At 32.6% G+C, this 13732-nt stretch overlaps 2 protein-coding genes across 15 annotated transcripts in view; one reads left to right on the top strand and one right to left on the bottom strand.

Annotated features, from left to right (window-relative positions):
• Nucleotides 1–1114, top strand: part of LOC111043746 (NADPH oxidase 5) — a 194490-nt gene extending 193376 nt beyond the window's left edge. For 10 of the 11 annotated variants that reach the window (XM_022328797.2, XM_039421560.1, XM_039421556.1 and 7 more), the window contains one exon: nucleotides 800–998. The gene's annotated coding sequence lies outside the window, so the exon portion shown is untranslated. Of the gene's footprint in view, nucleotides 1–799 lie in introns of all 11 variants that reach the window. The other variant, XM_022328790.2, reaches the window with a different exon arrangement.
• A 901-nt stretch (nucleotides 1115–2015) lies between these two features.
• LOC111043767 (receptor-type tyrosine-protein phosphatase kappa) overlaps nucleotides 2016–13732 on the bottom strand; it is a 108597-nt gene continuing 96880 nt past the window's right edge. For 2 of the 4 annotated variants that reach the window (XM_022328814.2, XM_022328820.2), the window contains exons 13-16: nucleotides 13234–13362; nucleotides 12169–12219; nucleotides 10186–10509; nucleotides 6839–8715 (exon numbers count right to left, since the gene is read on the bottom strand). In XM_022328814.2, coding sequence (XP_022184506.1) covers nucleotides 8635–8715; nucleotides 10186–10509; nucleotides 12169–12219; nucleotides 13234–13362 — 585 coding nt within the window. In that variant the 3' untranslated portion in view covers nucleotides 6839–8634. Of the gene's footprint in view, nucleotides 8716–10185; nucleotides 10510–12168; nucleotides 12220–13233; nucleotides 13363–13732 lie in introns of all 4 variants that reach the window. The other 2 variants (XM_022328826.2, XM_039421554.1) reach the window with 1 other exon arrangement.

The following is a 13732-nucleotide window of genomic DNA, read 5'->3' as shown; positions in this document are numbered from 1 at the left end:
AAGTGAAACTGTGGAGTAGACTACATATTCATTCAAAAATATGGAATAATATTTTTCCTATCTTAAGGAATAACTATTACTTTTTCATTTTCTTTGATGACATGACCGGTTTCGGGTATTCATCCCATTATAAGCCATGTCATCGAACAAATTAAAAATGTACTGCACTAGTGATTACATATAATCAAACTATTAAAATAATAAAATATCTTCTCTTACCTTCCTTATTTTTAATTGTGTACAATTCCATTTATGGACTATATTTGGTTGATATGCCATTTCAAGATGGCATATCAAAATAATATTTACATATGATTCTATAATTATATGAAACAATTCCTGGTTATTATACATGAATTCCTTTTTATATGTCAAGCTCTTTTCAATAATATTCAAGGTTAAATGAAGATTTTCATTCCATCAAAATGTTGATTTTCATCTGCACTTCTCAAATATCTCTCATGGAATTTGTAAGGTTCGATAAGTATTCTTCGTGGAACAAAATCAAAATGTGGTGACTAGCTGAATTAAGACTTTCCTGTTGCTAACCACTACGTTCGTAAACAAAACCGTAGTGCATTCGTGTGACGTCAGCACAGGTAGGGCTCCTACACCAACAAAAACACTAGCTGATATAGATCAGCTGAAATAAATGAATTTTTATTGGTGTAGGAGCCCTACCTGTGCTGACGTCACACGAATGCACTACGGCTTTGTTTACGGAGGTAGTGTGCTAACCCACTTCTTCTTCTCTCCCAACCTTCACTTGCTCTCATACAAGATTATAAATATTTTTCAGGAGCAAGAACACGTATCGTCTCGAGCTACCTGGAAAGAACTGATTGTTACCATACCTGTAATCAGATTAAAAATATGCCGTTATTAATTTATTTGTGTATTTTTATATTGTTGAGAAGAATGTAGTGTTGTTGATGGGTCGTCACTTTTATCGGCCCACAATGAGTCAAATAATGTTTTCTAAAGTACTCTTTTTTAAATACTGTCTAATTTTTATATTTCGCTCTCTAAATCTATGAATTGTTGAATATTGAATGTAAATATATTTTTATGATCATGATTATATTTTATTGAATAAACGATATTATTATATATTTGGAGTTTTTATCAAAGACACCGCATATGGTTACCAATCTATATAATTCTAAACGTCCCTCTATCTCAGCTAGACCATGCGTATAATCTAAACCATTTCACGGATTGCAGTGCCCCATCAGCTAAGGCACTATCGATAGACTGTCGCCAGCATAGTCGGGGGTTCGAATCAAGGGCGTGGACTCTAGATCACCTCAATCCGAATGAATGCGCTCTCTGTAATATTGGAAATCTTTTTTATGAATTATAAAGTCGATTTAAAGTTCAATTGAATTTCACTCAGATATTTCTGTCGATATCCGTTCAAATATAAAGTTTTACTTAGTTTCAAAATAGAATCTGTTTTATTAAAATTTTGATTCAATCTACAATCTTAGTTGATATGTTTCGAAAAAGTAATGTACCGGTAACTATTTTTTATGTTAAATTGTTTCCGGATCATTAATGATTCCGTATCAACTCCATAAAGTTGAAAGTTTGTTATGTGTCAAATAATGAAAAATATTCACATAATTATACTATTCAGTTCTCAACTGAATGTAATTGGAAAAGAGATTCTTAACCATTATACAGAAAATATGAAAAAGAATGCTCAATTTTTCGCAATAAAATATCATTTTTATTCATTGTTTTATTAAAACTTCCATCTCAATCACATAGTAAAAAAGGTTCTGGATAACAACTTAACATTCTATTGAATAGATACTTGGTAACAATAATTATTTAAATACAATCAATTCAAACAATGATACAGACATGTACAAATACACAAAAACTGGTTATTTCGTGGAAACAACAACATCAAGAAATAGAGTTCCTTCATCTTTCTTAATCAGATGAAATCAATTTCCTCTTTTACACAAGCTCATTCATTATAAACGTGAATTTACAAATTTCTAGTAGCGGATTAATAATAATTCGTTCTAGATTAAACATTTTGCACACTCAATAATAATTCATTTTTGAAACATTTATCCTTATTCAATCATTTTTTATAATAATTGCAATTCCAACATATCTTATCTCCTTCTAAAATTTCAACTAACCTTATTCATTAGAAACGAAAAAAAATTATTCACAAACTATTACTTTCAGATCATGACATTATTTATAAAATGCAGTTATAGAGTTGCATCACCAATCACTATTTCATATGAATTTGAAACTGTTCGAAAACAGGATTAATTCTCTCTTCTCTATCAGGATAAAATAAACTGTATTTTGAATCCACTACTGAAACAGGATATATAAACAATGATTTCCAATGATGAATATCGAGTTCGTAAGAAAAAAAATTGACTTGAAATATCGTACATAGCTATACATTCTACCAAACGTTTTGCATTTCGTTTGCGGTTAAAAAAGATTAAATAGATAAATCCTAATAAGGCATTCTGATACTTTGAGAAACTCTCATAAATCTATATATTTTCTCATCTTACAATGCAATCAGTTAGTTATTGACATTCAAGTTCAATGAAGACCAACAAAAGCAAGCAACATTCTATTTCTGGCCCCAATAATTCTTTTCTACATTCAGTTCAAGTTCTATACTCTATAATTTGTTCTATACTTTACTAGTATAGTATAGAGTACGGTACTATACTGTATACTAGTATTCTATACTTTTTCCTATTTGTAGAACAAAATTGTATCAGAAATCAACTACTTCAGAAAGCATTACAGTAATTGTTACGAGAATACCAATATTGACTAAATTACGATGTATAATTCATGTTTTATTATCTGTTTTTCAACTTTTCAAAATTATATGAACCGTACTTGTTTTGTTCAGAATTACTTCAAAGTTGAAATTCAAGATGAACATAGCGATAAATTTTATTTTATCGCTTGTCACACTAATAAAAAGAAGATAGTTCAATATTCTAATTTTCAAGTTTTGTTTTTATATCTGTATGTATCTTACAGTTCATTTCAATATCAGATATAATGGTATTTAATTTAAACTATCAATATTGGTTGATAGGAAACATTAATTTATGTCATCCACAAGAAGAGCTGACAGTTTGAAATTAATCTCACAATAGCAGGATACTATTGACTCCTTACATGTTGAAATGTTTAAATTTTTACAGAAATAAATCTCTACCTGTATCAAATTTAAACTATTTAGCATATTTTGTCAAACCAATTGAGTCTATTAGTATCAAGATCCAATTCTAGTATAAAGTAGGCTACCGCTCATGTTATTTCGCATGTGATTTATAGGCTAAGGATCTATCAAATTATTTTCAATATGAAACTCCAACGATTCAGAATAGACTCAGATATATCAGTTACAAATCCAAATCCTAGGTATCTATTGAAAAGCTAGAATTTGGTACTTTCTAAGAACTGGTTTATTACTACAATTTCATGGACTCTAATTGAAAAATTTGGTCAAACGTTGTGATTGATCCCTTTGTTAAGTATCTGATCTAATTATTCTAATCGAATCACATTTGTAATAGTATATGATCCACCCCAAACAACCTCTACTTTCAGAATTTTTTCCCTGGTTTTTAAATTATTTTTGGATAATTGATACCAATTAGATTCCAAAGTAATAAATTGACTGGAAATGAATATTGTATCATCTTGTAGGATATATTAAAACTTTTACAATGCCACTGTAACGTCAATCATCACCATTAAAGGGTATAACATTCCAACATTCAAACAATCAATAACATTTCTTCAATCCAATACATAAATAACTTATTTGAAGGGAAAAGTACACAATTTTATCATTCCCACAGATTCTTCAATCCATCATTACCAGCTATATCAATCTCTTCAAACCGACTTTCTGTTACATTATAAATTCACATATTTTATTGAAGTAAGGTTTACAAGTGTGTCAATGACTTATTTGATTTTTCTAATGTACATTTTAAACATTGTTGACAATATGGGGCAGAAATTATAAATTTTATTGAATTGTTTAGGCGAATAATTTTATAATATTTATTGAAAATTTCAGATTTGGTACCATTTACGTGGCCTAATATTGAATTAGATCAGATTACACTTTAGTTAGCCTACTTGTAAATGCAATCTATTTATATTTCGTAGAAGGTTATACTTGAAATTTATAATGTTAATTAATCAACAGATTTCTATTTTGAATATAGTTTTGTATAATATAACTAATTATAACCGTATATAAACCGTATTTTGAATTATTAATTTTTCAACTGAGCAATTTTCCAAGATTGGATGTACTATATTATTTTACCTAAATGCATTGTCTTATGAATATTATTTTTAATTGGAGTCAAATTGTAAAAATCTTGAAGGAAGAGTTCATGAAGGGAATTTCCAATTGAATATTTTACTCTCTCCAATGGAAATTATTATGGCTATTAACTTTATTATTTTGGATACTGCGATAAATCTTATATAATAAAACTAATATGATTTATTATGTTTAATAGCGATTTATTTATTTTTCAAATGTTATATTTTTATAGACCAGCTACGTAGCAAGAATAGCTATTTTAATCATATAATATTCCACATTCATCTTGAAAATACACCACCACCATGAGAAACATCTGTAGCCTACATTATGGTGCTCGGAGTTCTGCAGTAAATGCCATTTTTACCATACTTAGCGATCTATATTACCAATGACGAGAACATTGTAAAAAGCAAAAATATGAGAAATGAAAGTTGCATTAGAAAATATGACGACAGATCACTATTTAAACTTGGCATAATATTTCAAGAATTGAATTAAGAAACTGTCAGTTATTATAAGATTTGAGTCGGCAAATTTTTAAACTTTACAAATTAGCGGCATAACTGAATTTGTATTAATCTGTTTAGTATTAGTATGAATGTTCTAAACCTGAATAAATTAATAAAAAAGTAGGCTAAATTTTTCTTATTATTAAAATAAAAATCAATATGGTGAACTGCTACATATTTATATTGTACTAAATTTATATTCTGGTCTACTATATAGTTAAATTTAGATCCACTACGAAATTCGTCAGGCACTAGAATGACAATAAGAAATTCGCTAGTGTTCCCTTAAGATTTTTATCACAACTACCTTCCGGCATCAAATTTAATATAAAACTGATTTGATAAATAATATGATTCACTATTCGACTAGCTGTTAGCTTAGCGTAGGTAATTGAATTGATTTTTATTATGACAATAAAGAGATCCTGGTGATGCGGTTTCTATGGAGAAATATGTATTAGATCTATCACCAAAAATAGAGTAACGATAAAGAATAATTATTGAATTCGACGTCATAATAATATCATAGTAACCCTTTCCAGGTACTCGAATTATCATTTCTATTTTTGTAATTATTATTGATCCTATATACGATACTCTACGACAATAGTGTCACAATAACTGTTAATATTTGAAAAACTCTTATGGATTGGAGGGTGAAAAATGTGCCCTAAATGTAAGGTATTTTGTTTCTTCAAATCATTTTCCACGGAGCTCTATATTGTAAGGTGAATTCTCCCAAACCGATAAAGGCGTTCGAAACTACCATTATAATCATAAACAGTAAATGCACTCGAGATTATTTCATTCATCAATAATAATAATTATTCTAGATACACACTGGTCACATGTATGGAAAGTACACGGTAGTGGCCAGCTAATTTTCATGATTTTTCATGTGTTATTTTTTATGGGAGTGGAATTCATTCAAAAATTCAAACCATATTATAGGTCTACAGCATGCATAATATAATATATTATATTACTTTATAATATGAATTTTATGTTATGCGTAATGCATGTAATAGTGGTGTAGTCTTGTTAAAGTAATAATCCTCCATTTTTGTATAATATTCACACTCTGTGTTTTCAGACTAAACGAGTATCGAATCTATTATTGTAATACGGTATTTATTCATAATATAATTTAGATAATTCAAAGAGACTCTCAATACCAGCATAATCTAGTGGATATTTATACTTTCCTACAGTTACCTTGAAAATTGACCATTCCTGCACTGATTACAGAACACAAAGAATCACTTTTCCGCACTTGACTTGAACATAAAATGGCTAGTAGCATAGCCACCTCTAATACAGGTTTATTAGAGGTGACTATGCTACCTCTAATAATAAATATGCTATCTCTAGTGGGTTATGTAGAGGATCAGTGAGCGAAAACCGAAATTGAGTTGGCTACAGTGATCGTGGCTAGATAAGAATCACTTCAATGCCCTATATAATATAAAAACCCCCTTCAAGCAGCCTATCACCAGAGCGCTCTCATAGCTCAGTTGGCAGCGTGCTGGACTGGTAAATGAAACGTTAATGTGTTTTAGTTTTGGTTCCCATCCAATCTTTTTTTGCAGAGTTTTCAACTTCAAGAAGATCATCCATGAAATTTTGACAAAATAAATATTTAAAATCGATGAACAAATAGTTAATATTAAAATTAGTTGAATTATTAATTGGTTATTATTATAATAAATACTTATATTTTATTTCAAATATTATAATTTCTAAGTATACAGAAAATATATTCAATTTTGTATAAACACAATTATTCATGATTTCGATTGAATTATTAATATTATATTAAATAATAATTATATTTAGAAAAAAAATTAATTGGGAACTATTAATTGAATTATCTTTTTTTTGAATGAATTAAATAGGTTATTTATCACAAAATTACACCGAAAATTATAATAAATTTTTACCCCCAATTACTCACTTTCACATTCAATGGTAACTGTAGGAAAAATGTAATGTGTGATACGTGTGCATAGTTCCTTTGCTGCACTTGAGAAGCCATTCCACACTCGCCTACTACGGTTTTGCGTGAACGTTTCTTTCGGTGCAGCAAAGTGTCACAAATAATTATTTCATGTTTCAATAACTTGTGAAGAGCAGCATTCATTTGTTATCTCTTTTGATTGGACAAATTGAAAATATTCGACTAAGCACTAAAAATTAATCAAATAAAAACCAAATAGCTTAACTTAATAAACTATTTATAACAATTTGTCATGTCAACCACACTGGGGCTTTATCCACTAAAATTGATTCGAATCTTACTATTAATGTATAAAAAATAAAAAAGTCATCATTTAATTATACATATGTGACGTTAGAAAACAACATTTAGCTATCTACATTATAAAATTATACTCCAATTGGTTCCTCTACAAAAAATACCTCTAAATTTAGTTTGGCACGTATTAATATATCAGTAATCGAGCTATAAAACTTTTTCAATTTATCAATGAAACATTTTGAAGGTTCAATTTGTTGCGACGAATCCGTTAATTCTATTTATTATCTATTTAGTTCTAGTTGTTAACGTCCAACTTGAAGCGTTATCAAAATTGTGAACCACTGTTATAATATTTGAAAGTGCTGATAGGCGTTAGAAGGGAAAACAACTTGATCGTTTTGTTCTTGAACCCTTTTGCTGTCTTTCAGCACTGCTCGATTGGCTACTGGAGAGTGGTGACAAGTCAGCAGCTTCAAGCACCTGAATGGGTGATGATGGCTCAGACTTGATAGGCTCAGCGGACGGTCTCCTCGCTACATCTAAATTATCATGATTGTGCGGTTCATTCGTGATTTCAATTTTAAAAAGATCACAGCAAAATATTTGAGTTTGAGTCGACGGCTCGTTGTGGTCGACTGCTGCAGTTGAGAGGTTTGAGCTGTCGCCGTTGGGCTGATGCTCGTTGACAGGCACTGAGGCGTCACCAAAGCCAACTTGCAGCGGCCTAGGCGCTTCCACGATAATGTCACCCACACAAGCACAAGTCTCCGAATCTGTAGAACGTACAACAACGGTCGGTTGAACAGTGATGGGCTTGATAGACAATCGTAGCTTACTCCGGAAGCTCGGAGTTGGAGTCAACAACTTTGCTGACAAGGTCGCTTCATTTTCCCCTTTCTTGTATTGAATGTTTGACGGCGCACGTAGTTTACCCCGGAAACTGGAGGCTGGAGTAATGAATTGTTCTGACAAGGAATCTAGACACTCGTCCTCTGATCGTTCACTATTTTCAATGGTAGATGACAAACGTGATTTACTCCTGAAACTGGGTGTTGGAGTGATAAAAACTGCCGACGTAGTAGCTTCACTTTCATCTTCTGAGCATTCATCAATTTCAATGTTTGATGACTTACACCGGAAACTGGGAGTTGGAGTAATGAAGGTGGCTTCACTTTGGTCTTGATGGCTGTTGTCAATGGTTGAGGCGTCTTCGGTGGAGAAGGAGAGTGAGTGCAGGGTGGAAGCTGAGCTGGTTGGACTTTGTTGGTTGCAAGAGGCATAGATGGTGTCGGTTGGGCAACGGTCGGACACCGGGCTGCAGCGGGGAATGTGCGGGGGTGGGACGACGCGGCCCGAGTAGGTGGGCCCCCTGGGGGGGTCGTTGGGGCCCCCGGGGGGTCGTCGCCCCCCGGACTCGGCGTCAGGCCTGCTAGCATCTGGTCATCGGGTGTCACCGGCAGTGCCGCACCCCGCCCAAACAAATAGAACCACTGACTTTCTATCTCACACTCTCACTTCTTCTCCTTCATGTCTTTGTTCAAATAGTGCAGCACGTAGTGCAGGACAAGGTCGTAGCAGTACTTGTACTCGGTCTGCAAACAAATACAACTATTTTAATACAATACTATAGCAAAAAAACAATTTCCCATCTATAACTCACAATGTCAATTTAATCAACTCAACCCTTAATTCATTTCCGATTGTTTTCTTTCTGACAAAGTGGATTTGAATTATCTCTCCATATTTGACTCCACATTGCATTAAGGCAAAAGCCTATGATCTCCAAAACTATAGTCCAATGGAATCAGACGATTCAAAACTGAGTCCAATTCGAAACAATACGATAATAATTACATTCAAATTCCATATTAGGTTGAATAGAGAGCAATAAGACTCAATCAGAATCAATCCTGAGTGATGAAGTTGAGAGTGTTCTTTCTAAAAATAAGAAAACTATCAAATACAGAGAAGGCATACGCGTGTAAGCTTTCTCATGTATGTTCTCATTGTAAAATTGTCGTAAATGACTCATTGATAAAATGAAACTGAATAATACAGAGAATGGTCAAAAAGTAATGCAACCCGAACCTCAGTAGTATTAAGCTGGATTGCCACACATAACAGTATCAGTGAACGTGTAGTTACGTACCGTGAAAGTATTATTTCCATGAGTTCTATTGGAACTATTCAAACTCACTTGGTTGGGCTGAGTGGAAATAGTTTAAATAACAATAATTATAAATTCAAAGAAAGGCTGCATTTTCTAAAAAATGAAAAGCTGGTGGGCTAACAAGAAAAACACCAAATCTAATCAACGATCATGAATCGTACTCAGTGTCTTCCACTTCGGAAGCTCGATGGCTAATAAAATTTAAGTGACCGTAATAATTTCAAGTGACCTGGCTGGCTCAGGTATGGTGTCAGAGTTTTCAGGTCGCACCTGATCAATTTCAAGGCCTCTGACATGACCTAACGACTGTTTTAATTCCAGTAGAACTCATATTATAGGAATAATATTCTTACTGGAGTGATCCGTGGTCTAGTGGATAGAGTGCTTGCGTAGCAGCATAGAGATCCCGGGTTCAAACCCTCTCAATACCAAAAGTTTTTTAACCAGATCACTCCCGTGTTATCGGATGGGCACGTTAAACTGTCAGTCCCGGCTGAAGTATGACAGTCGTAAGGCCCATTGACGACTTAAATTATATATTCAGGCAGTGGGACCTTCCCGCAAGGGACTCCCCACCAACAAAAGCCATACGAATTTACTTTTTTAATATTCTTACTATACCGGACACGCTCACTGATATCGACAACCTATTTTGGACTATGTGTAACCTTATCTAAATTTGGGAGAGGAATAGCACAAGGTTACCTTATTTTTTCTCACCCTATAATTTTGATGATGTAGACTACCTACTTATTGTATGAATGAATAAAGAATATCAGTATGAGGAAGTGCAGCTTAATAACTTGGTTTGCATGAGATTTAGTTGACCGCGTATGCAATGGCTATGAATAGTAATGTAGGCCTACTGATGGTTGTGATTGATGATAATGACCATATTTTCGATGAGCTGAGGCCGGTGACGCCGCACAGTTTTGACGGCCTGAAAGATGTCGACCTCGCCGTGCTGGATGACCTGTTCAATGCAAGCGTTGGCCGCACAGTAGACGCCGCAACGACCCCGACCGTCGAACGACACGACCACGACCGGGCCGTAGTCGGTGCGTTGTCGCCAGCGCTCCACCATGTTCATGAGCTCGACGAGTGAGTTGGTGGATGTGGGCACTCGGTGGCCCATTGGCCAACACGTCAGCTGGAACAGTTGCACATTGCGAGGTGGCGCCTTCACTCCGGCCATCAGCTCCGTCAGCGACACTATCTGTACCAGCAAAGCACACAAGTTTAATAGTGATGCAAAAATAAATAATAAAAAAATTATATGGGACATTTAAAATGTATGAATTCAGGGCTACTTGTATTTATAAAATAGAATTAGTAAACATTTATTGGAAATTTATTTTTGTAACCTGACGATGAAACTAGGTGATCACCTGGTGATAACCGAAACTAGTAGTTACGTTACAATTTGTATTCTTGTTTTATAAGATATAAATATATATATTTGACTTGGGATTTTATTTATATGGGATATACCGGGATGACTTGAATCACCGTCATCTACTATGGACGATGGGGGAAAATTGGCAGCCTTGCCGTCCTATCATTCCCACTGACTTTAAAACGTGGATAGAAAATGAAACATTCTCATTTTTACAATATTTTTCATAAAATATGTCTCACTCCTTTCATCAGTGTTTGATTATCACTTTCAATTGAGCCCATTCATTCTCTCTTCAAATCGAATGACAATGATAATAATAATAATAATAATAATAATAATAATAATAATAATATATAATAATAATAATAATAATAATAATAATAATAATAATAATAATAATAATAATATAATAATAATAATAATAATATAATAATAATAATAATAATAATAATGTGAAAATACTATTGACATTATTAATGGTGGAATATGGAACTTTTTAATTTTTGCTAAATCATAAGAAACATTATTTTTGATTTAATTGAATTGAATCCGTTGCTTGAACAAGCCTAAAATCATCCAACATGTCGTCTCCACATTAGGACATCTCTATTCAAAACTCTAATAATATTCAGAGATGAAAAAAAACCCGTAGCCTATATTCTAATCATAATACATAAGCCACTTATACATGGATATTAGAGTGTATAGGTAGGCGCACACAGATCGTCATCGGACGGACGGCACGCATCGGACGGATCGGATGATTAGATTTGATGCATTGTTTTCAATTGGAGTGCGCATACCTATCCGCATCGTATAGGTATGCGCACTCCAATTGAAAATTGATCCGCATCGTGAATACTCAATACATATCCGCATCGATCCGCATCGTATAGATATGCGCACTCCAATTGAAAACAATGCATCAAATCTAATCGTCCGATGCGTGCCGTCCGTCCGATGACGATCTGTGTGCGTATATCTTAATACTTACTCTTTGATATTATAACCGACCCAGATTTCAAACTTTCAGTGTTTATATATTTTAACGGTAATGTTTTGTGAAATTATAAGAATTGGTACCTTTTTATTCGAACAGGCAACTATCCAAATTGGGAGAGAAATAGTTTTCGATCAATTCTGTTGTTTTTCTCCCAATCATTGTTTTGATTTTGTGGATGTGCGAATAAATAAATATTATTATTGAAAAGCTTGATAAAGAATTTTATCTCAGAATTAGGAAGGATAAAAACGTTGGTTACAGAGAAAACCTATTTTATAAATAAAAAAAATCAAACAAAAATACATTTTTAAAAATTAATAATTTGCAACAATAATATTAATTTATTCCATATTCGTAAGATTATTAATTGTTTTTTTGTTCTTATTTATAAAAAACTATCATTGTTAAGAATATAAGACAAGCCCTCACTTGAAATAATATATGATTATGTGTGTAGTGAATGGATTGCTTACCCTTCTACTCTCGTGACGATCCAATAGCCCAACAATTGGTCGCTTCAAAGTCTAAAATATTGTTAGAACAAAGCCATGCATATGAAAACAATCAAACAGGTAATTCACAAACAGAATTGACAAATAAAAAATATAGATGTATTTTCATGAAGAATTAACTGTGCACTAAAAGCATGTAAGCAAGTGGTCATTGCATTCACTTGAAGTAGGCTACTGGAGCACTAAGTTAGTTGGAAACGTTCAATGAAACTCTTTTGAAATTAAAAAATATTAATTTTGAATTAAAAACTTCAAGACACAATTCAGTGAGTGAGAAGGGAAACATCTAGCTTGCTTGAATATTCTACCTCAATAAACATGCACTATCAAACTACAGTATTTTGATAAAATAGAGTGTACAAAAATAATTGATCAAGTGGTAGATTGACAGAAATTTTGAGCAAAGTATAGAGTAAGTATTTAGAGTATAGAGTATAAATTTAATAATTTCATTTATTGTGGGCGGAGTTAGGACTGTAGGTCCTCTCTGCCACACAACCCCTTTATGATATCAGGGAGTTCTATAGAGTTAGGAAAAATAGACATTGAGATTATATAAGAAAATTTCTTATTTTTATGGATCTCATATATTATTATATAATTATATTGTTTTATAATTATATTATTATATCATATCACATTATTATACTTGTGCTGTGACTTTGGTTTATGAGAATGTGATTAGTCTCTTAAATGTAGAGTCCAATCCAATGGTGAACCCGAATCTAATATTATTATGTCAAATGAGGCACAAATTTGAATTTAATTTTCAAAGAATTCAAAAGAACAAAATTAGAGAATAAAAAATGCAGCACACAAATGAAAATCCCGAAGAATTCACAACAACAAAGAATAAAGAAAATCAGAAATGCAGTCTAAAATTGGAAACTTCTTTTCAAACTCACGAAAGCAAAAATATTCAAAGAAACACGTTAACTTATCGCTTTATGAACTCATTTATCATGCTTCATATTATTTGTATATACAATTTGCTCGAAATTATTATATTATAATAGGCCTATTTACCTTCTTATTCATCCTGAATACCCATGTCTTTATATTGGTGTAATGATTATGCGATATATGGTCTATTGTGAAGACTGGACCATATTTTTTTGAATGCCTTCCTTCAGGCCAAAACGAAGGATATTGTTGCTGAAATTCAAATAAACATTATCAAATACCGTATGTATTCAAGTGTTGTACACCTCAAGTACATTTTCAACCTCTTTAAAAACCTTTATAATGAGAATGAATTGGAGCAAATTATTGAGAAGTTTACATAGAAAGTGATGCAGAAGGTAAACTTCCATTATAATATAAACCATTCAAATTTATCATAAATTTATTATGAGCTGTAGTAATTGTTAACTAATAGTAACTGTTGGACAGTATTAATATTCATTAGGACAACCAGGTGGAAAGAGTCCAGTGGGAAATCCAAGGCTAAGATGGATGGATAGAGTCTCAAAGGATGCAAGAGATGTAATTCATGTGAGAAATTGGAGGGCGGAGGCAAGAGATC

This window comes from Nilaparvata lugens, chromosome 2, assembly GCF_014356525.2.
Source record: "Nilaparvata lugens isolate BPH chromosome 2, ASM1435652v1, whole genome shotgun sequence".
Lineage (NCBI taxonomy): Eukaryota > Metazoa > Arthropoda > Insecta > Hemiptera > Delphacidae > Nilaparvata > Nilaparvata lugens.
This window is presented reverse-complemented; position numbering and strand designations above follow the sequence as displayed.